Source organism: Phaethon lepturus, unplaced genomic scaffold, assembly GCF_000687285.1.
Source record: "Phaethon lepturus isolate BGI_N335 unplaced genomic scaffold, ASM68728v1 scaffold31611, whole genome shotgun sequence".
NCBI lineage: Eukaryota > Metazoa > Chordata > Aves > Phaethontiformes > Phaethontidae > Phaethon > Phaethon lepturus.
The window spans coordinates 907-8010 of NW_010520314.1; the positions used below are offsets into that span (position 1 = coordinate 907).

The 7104-nt window shown below is 56.2% G+C and overlaps 1 protein-coding gene across 1 annotated transcript in view; it reads right to left on the reverse strand.

The window, feature by feature from the left end:
* SIK3 (SIK family kinase 3) overlaps positions 1-7104 on the reverse strand; it is a gene marked incomplete at both ends in the record, with an annotated part of 8065 nt that overhangs the window by 203 nt on the left and 758 nt on the right. The window contains 10 exons of the mRNA XM_010297356.1: positions 406-458; positions 1631-1701; positions 2267-2422; positions 2925-3078; positions 3839-3948; positions 4061-4138; positions 4726-4869; positions 5025-5135; positions 5500-5618; positions 6732-6855. Of these exons, the coding sequence (XP_010295658.1) occupies positions 406-458; positions 1631-1701; positions 2267-2422; positions 2925-3078; positions 3839-3948; positions 4061-4138; positions 4726-4869; positions 5025-5135; positions 5500-5618; positions 6732-6855 (1120 nt within the window). The remainder of the gene's footprint in view (positions 1-405; positions 459-1630; positions 1702-2266; positions 2423-2924; positions 3079-3838; positions 3949-4060; positions 4139-4725; positions 4870-5024; positions 5136-5499; positions 5619-6731; positions 6856-7104) is intronic.

Genomic DNA, 7104 nt, shown 5'->3' on the forward strand with positions numbered 1-7104 from the left:
CCTTAAGCAGGATCGCAGCCCTTCAGCGGCTTGCAGCCTACAAAATAGCGTGCCCAAGCTAATTCGGTTTTGGAATAGGGAGAGGTGAAAACCTGCCCAGGGAAGATGTCCAGGCAGGCCCTCACCGAGAGTCAGATTTATGGGATTCGCACAGCCAGAAAGACCGCCCACCACCTGTGGCGCTGTCGGTGGACGTCACGGGCCCTAAGTGACAACGTTTAGTAGCTATCAAGGCAGCGCAGCTGCGGATGGAGTCCGTGCTCCCGGGCCCGGCGAGGGAGGCCAGCGCACCGTTAGGGCGCGGCACGCCGGGACGCGCGGGCTCTTCATGGGCTCAGTCCTACGACTTGGCCTCGTTCCTTGCATCGCGCTGCCTCGCAGCTGGGGCAGCTCACGAGCGCGTACCTTCCCGGTATCGCGGCCGGGCGGATGAACCGCAGTCGCGAAGCTGGGAAATACTGCGAGAGCGAGCACAAAGCCGAGGGCAGTGAAGAGCTAGAGTATCAGGCTAGGCAGAAAACACGAGATGTGCTCTGTGTCAGCTCGGGGAAGGGGCTGGGAGCGAGTTCTTTCACGCGTACCGGCTTTGACCTCCTTCTAAAAGCTCGGGTAGGCAAAAGGAGTCTCAGCGCACACTCTGCACAATCTGTCACTGCACACGCCCACCGTTCAAATCCCCCCTTCGCTCTGGAGCACTGAAAGGAGAAGAGCTGGCAAAGGCTCTGGAGTACCACCTCCACCCACCCCAGTGTCTCTCTGCCTGCAGCCAACCCCCGGTTTGAGTCCTCCTCCTGAGCGCAGCCCCTGGGGAAACGCCACCTTCCTCGAGGCGGTGGCCTGTACAAACCGGGGGGGAGGATCCGGAGAACTTTTCAAGTTTGAGGTAAGAAGCAGGAGCACTCCGTAACCACACCCACCACGTGTAGTGCGCCAGCTGGTTAGCAGAGAAGAAACTATGCAAAAGCTACTAAGAAAACGTTAGCAAGGACGTGGTTAGTGTTTTCACGGCTTGAGAAACTACAAGCATGTGCTACCCGCTTCCTCGTGTGTGCTTGGAGCAGACGAAGAGAACGGACGTTTCCAGCCCGATACCTAACGATCCTTCCCGTATTGGAGCAGACTGCTTTAAGGCCTACTGCTAAAATTAGAAGCTAGAGGTACCCGTATCTCCAGCAAGCTCACTTTGTTTAAGGCATCAGAGTTGGATGTTTACTGCACGTCTCGATACAAAAGCTGTATCGACACCCAAGGCCACAGATGAGATCTCCCTAGCTCCGTCGCTCAGCAGGGAGGGGCGAATCACTTAGCACTCATTTGGCAGGTTAGTGTGGATTGCATGCTGGTGCACACTAAGCAAAGGAGTTCAGCGGGTTCAGAGTTTCTGGAGAACCTAGTGCTCAATTAGCTAACCATTTCAGGGGGAACCCGGCTCTGTAAGCACCTAGTCGTGTCACAGGAGTAATTGCCTACAGTAATCGACACCCCCAAGAACTAGAGAAAAGTTGAGCCTTCGCCGTAATCGACACTGTCGCCCGTGAGGAGGTTGCTCGTGCTTTAATTCAGCTGTGGAACACCACAGGGTGAGCCTCTTGGAGGTGGTAAGGGCAAACGTTAACAGACGGGGAGTTACCTCTGCACAGCTTCCTGATCTGGCTCCCCGTCGGAGCTCTCCTCATCCACGGGGGTGACCGCGGGGACAGCCTGCGGAGAGAAGAGAAGCCATGGGTTCCGGAAAGCGGCCGGCGTGGTCCCATCGCACAGCGGACGCCTGACCTTCCCGAACAAGCTTTCGCCAGCATCTACGTCAGCGACTCTGCAGCGCCAAGAGCCCCTTCCAACATTCCTTCCCCCATCGAAACTGCCTGCAGGAGGCCGCTGCTTCTTTTGGCACTACCAGGAAAATTCACTGATACAGAACGTGCATTAGCGCCCAAGAGGGACATTGTAGTTTTCTCTATTAGATCAGCAACGGAGAAGAAAAGCAGACATTAAAAGAAGTTCACAAACACTTTGTCCATTCCCGAGGGGAATCCCACCTCGGCTGCTCGCTACAGGAGAGCGCAGCGACTCTCCCCCAAGGGGCCAGAGCACCCCGCCGGGGTGCTCGGTGCGGGGAACCTCCGGGAGCAAGCGGGCACGCTCCCCGCGGCGCTTCCGGAGTGAGCCTACTGCTCTGTCTGCTGCGGCCCGGAGGCAGTCAGCTCTGCCTGCGGGGAAGGTATTTATGAGCATGCCGCCGATTCTTTGCTTTCCTTTTGCTACTTACCGGCGTCATAGTGACGAGCGGAGACGGACCTCGAGGACGTTTCAGCAGCTGCTGCGCGTGTAGCTGGATGTTGGCCCCGCCATCTGATGCCCTCCGCCCCAGAGGGCCCATGCCATTCAGCAGCTGCAGGGTGGGGGGCTGCAGCAGGGACTGCTCCTGGGAAGCACAGACAGCGCGGTTATCGGCCCCGTACCGGGCCCTTCCGGGACCTGAGCCCCAGGCTCACAAACCCCGACACTGGCACGAGAGAAGACAAGCCCTCCGGGCTTCAGGAGAGATGGCGGAATATCTCCAACATCTCGGAGCTGACACAGGGCGGAGAGAGGCAGTCTCCATGGAAAAGCAGCCTTTAACTCTCCGTTTCCCCGCGCTCTCCTTTAGCTGCCTGGCAGGCCGCAACCCGCCGCTCCAAAGCCAGGCAGTGCGGCCCTATTTCTCCCCAGCCCGTTAATTAATTTCGTACTGCAGGGCTCTCTCATCCTCCAGCTTTTTAAGTAACCAGCTAGACTCGTAACTAAAGAGACAGCAAGAGGGTGAATCTTGAAGCTTATGGAGTCCAAGGCACTGGCAAACAGAGAGCGCAAGCACGAGCACGAACGCACGCCCGCACGCCGGTGGGGCGCAGACCGCAGCAGGCAGCACGTGCGTCGGTCGGTACCTTGTACTCCAGCTGGCCCGTGGGCTGCAGGTTCTGCCGAGGCAGCACGTTGTGCATGAAGTTCACGTTGGGGGTCACCTGCAGGAACGGAGCCTGAGGAGTGACACGGGGGAAGCCGGGCAGGAGCTTCTGCAGATCTTCCATGACTTCCGTCCTGCGCAATCACGTTTAGAGACAGGCGAATGAGCGATGGTGCGCAGAGAACCACCCACGGCCCCAGTGGACTCAGCTCCCCTTCACAAAAAAGCTTCTTATTGCTCCGGAAAATGGTCACGGAGAGCAGCCAAGCCACTCCTCGGTTTTCATTTGTCCCTTTTCCCCCTCCAAGTTGAGGTTTGCCAGAACTAGCGCTGCACATAAACCTCGATCGCGTTTATCACAAAAACTTCACCTCGGACATGACAGCAGTGCAGCTGAGGCAAGAAACTGGCTTGCAGACCAGCGAACACCACTATAGCTTACACAGAGCTAATCAGAGGGGAGGAAAGCGTCTCATCCTCAGCTGAAACACTAACCAAGTGCAATGGGACTAGGACGCTTGAGAGAACGCTTTTGCGGAAGAGACACCTTGAATTTCTTTTGCCATCTAGCAAAAAATCAGGTTTGCAAAATAGCCACTGCCAGCAGGAGCAGGAAACGGAAGCTTTGGGACCATCCGCGATACAGACACGTGCCCTCCTCACCACCTGGTCTGGCTAGAGCGAAGCAGAGACCTGGGGCCGAGTGGCACGCTGCGAAGTGCATTTGTCAGCCCAGACACTGGAGAGCGCTGCCGGTCCCAAAGGTATCAACTCTTACATTGCCACGGGGCCCAGAAGTCCCCCTAAGTCTTAGAAGGACCGAAGTCATGTGCTTCGGGGTAAATCTGCAGGTTCCCTTAATACTCTGTCAGGGAGTTGGAGCCCAATACGCACCGTGGGTCAGCTACTCCAACTGTGTGCCTTCTCATGGAGAGGTAACGGACCAGCGCTTCAGGCGACGGCTCTTCCCCTTCATCACTGTCCAAGTTCATTGTCCCGTCAGTCTGGGCAGGCAAAACATTGGAGATGTTGAAATACAAGGTGAGGATCAAGCGAAAGGCTTCAATGCGAGCCCGGGAAAAGAACTTGCAGGGGTCATCACGGGGTGTACCTCACCTCCACAATCTGGTTTTCAGGGTTGATGAGCTGGACTTGCGGCACATTGATGCTCACGGTATTGCCCGTCTGTTCTGTCTGCTGAGATCAAAACCGGAAGACACGAAGCTAGCATCTCTTACAACCCCTTTACCGACACCGCCGGCTTAACACCAGTGCGCGGCCCTACGCGCTCGGGAACAGGCAGGTTACCCGCCAGCCAGCCAAGAGCTCTTTACTCTCAGTTCTCAAGGGCTTGCCTCCTTTCCCCTCCCGCCTTCTGTTCAGGCAGGGTCAGCAGCTCTTCCGCTTCCCCTACGACCTGGCCTCACAGAGCAAATAATTCACTTCTTGGGACAGCAGCGCAAACCGAGGAAGCATCATCGCACCGCAGTCCTGGCCTGTAAACTCCAGCTGCCAGCCAGCAGCCCTCACGCTGCCTTCTCCTCTGTCCCTAAGCCAACGCAAGACTTGGTCTGAAGCGTATTTGCTAAACCCACAGCCGATGACCAAACCTAAAATCTCAAGATTATGGCACCCTGAACACACACTAAGTTCTCAGAGGAGGAACCTTCTGATGCTCCTGCCAGGACGAGGACGCCCACAAGCAGATCTGAGTTTAGCGGCTAAGGGACTGGCTGGCCTTCCAGGGCTGGAAGAACACTAGGCAAGCAGGACCGACCCACCTGGATGTTAGCAGAGGTGGGGAAGGTCACGGTCCGTGGTATACTTGGAGATGCCGCAATGCGCAGATTCTTGTGTCTCTTCAGACGGTCGCAGAGCAGGCTGTAGATTGCACTGTAGTGATCATAAGCATCGGCTCTTAATGACTAAAAGAGGAGAAGGAAAAAGGGGTCAGTTCTTCCTGTCGAGCAATGAAATAAGCTCCGTACCGCGCTGAGGTTGCTCAGTTACCAGAGGCGGTAAGCAACAAACGTCTCCCACGGGAACGGGCAGGAGACGACTGCCTGCTGCGGTGTCCCACCTGAACTGTGCGTTCCTTGTCCAGCCCCATGTCCGCCATTGCCAGCAACACGTCCTCGTTCAGCGGCTCCATCTGCCTCTCCGTCTTCAGGTGCTGACACTCTGCTATCAGCTGTAAGAGCACAGACACAGTCCTCAGTGCTGACGTTCCCAAAGGCACACTGATGAGTCACGGCGCTCCGAAGAACCGACGCACCGGGTTCCGGCTGCAAGCTGGCCTGAGCTCAGGGCTCCTGGCACACCAATTCAAAATCTAGGCTCTCGGCGCCAAGGGGAAAGGTACAAAAAGGTATGCAGAGGAGGAGCGATGCGGAAAGCAAGACCAGGAGACACAGAAAGCGGAAAGGCAGCACACCAGCGCTCGCACCGAGAGTTCTCAAAACGAACGTTGCGGCACTACGCGCCCGGAGCCCGCGTGCAGGCCCACTCGGCAGGCACCGAGTGGACCCCGCTCGCGCACCAGCTCTGCTTCTCACCCTGTCAAACTCCGCGTCGGCCTCCCCAAGCTTCATCCACTTGTGTTTGCAGATCTGCTCCATGGAGAGCCGCTTGCTCGGGTCCAAGACCAGCATGTGGCGGATCAGGTGTTCACATTCTGCGAGGGAAGAGAGGGGCCGGGTAACGCGCAGGGAGGGACGCGGCTTCCGCAAGGACCTCCTCCGTCGGAAGTCACACACGGCAAGACTATCGCTTCTCCCTCTGCCCTTGGCACCCGTTCAGTCCCCGACGTGCCACTCTGCTGCAGACGTTTGATTCTCCCGGGCTTGGAAGGGAGGAAGCCACCCGGGGCCACCGGGCCCCTGTGCTGTTAGCCGGAGCCCCTAGGTGGCACGCTGTCGCCCTGTCCCTCCCCGCCTTGCCGGCGATGGCCGGCGGATGCGACCGGCTTTTGGGGGTCGAAGAGCAAAGTATCCTCTGAAGAGGATACGACAGCTCGCGGTGAATGATTTCTCCGGTGCGACGCGTGTGCTGCCAACACGGGGGACTGCCAAGGCTCTCCCCCATCTGGGGTGGGATCTAAGCTTTGAAAGCACCACGCCTTTCAGCGAGCCTCTTCCGTATGAAGAGAACCTCTCCCCCGAGTGAGAAGGCAGGCAAGGAAGCTTTCAGCTGGGGAACTCCAGGCAGCCCATGCAAAATTATTCCTTCCTCTGAGAGCAGGCAACCCAGAACCTGCACATGGCTCCTTCTTAAGAGAAGTTAGTTTCCTGTGAGAATTGATCACACTTTTCAGAAGCCAGATTTATCACTCAAGCATTCAGAAGCCTTTTTGCAGGAATGGGACAGAGATAGTCACGTCTGAAGGGGCTATTGCTGGAAATTCATGTGCCACAGTGCTGTAAAAAGGTTCTTGTCTAAAACAGGTATAGTGAAAGCCTCTATATTCCTAAATAACTACGCCATTTTTAGCTCTCTCATTTCCTGAAAGTTAGAAAGAGCGTGTCTTTGCTACCGTCTTGCTATGATTTGCATAGTTATACACATGAAAGCTGAGATTTTAAATAAGAGTACTTCGGTTTCTCAATTCTGGATTCAGAACTCATTTCAGCTTAGTTACAAACCACCATCCAGCGGATAAGCTTCCTGGCATACCACTGGGCTGGCATATAAATCAACTGGTATGCTACCGTTTAGGTGCTCCGAAGAATCTGTAAGCAGAGTCGCGACCAGCGCCTGCTCACGCGACACGGTGCGCGCACCCCCTTACCTGTGGACATGAAAAATGGAATGCGAAATTTCCCACTGAGCACCCTCGCCCGCAGGTTCTGCAGCGTGCTCCCGTCGAAGGGCAGAGCGCCGCAGACCAGCACGTACAGCACCACGCCGAGACTCTGCGTCCAAAACAAAGGGCGCGTCAGCAGCGTTAGAGGGAGAGACCGGGAGACCGCAGCTGACTGCAGTAAACGTTGTTTCAACAGAATAAAATAATAATAAAGAAGAAAACAAATCCCACCGGAAGGGACCTTGTTGACATCTCAGCCCCAGGCCAGCTTAATTCCTCCTTCAAACTTCAAGCCTAACGTAGGCTTCCTTTGGAGGCTCGGAAGCCAACGGTTAAAGAAGCCTACAGCCCCAGCCTG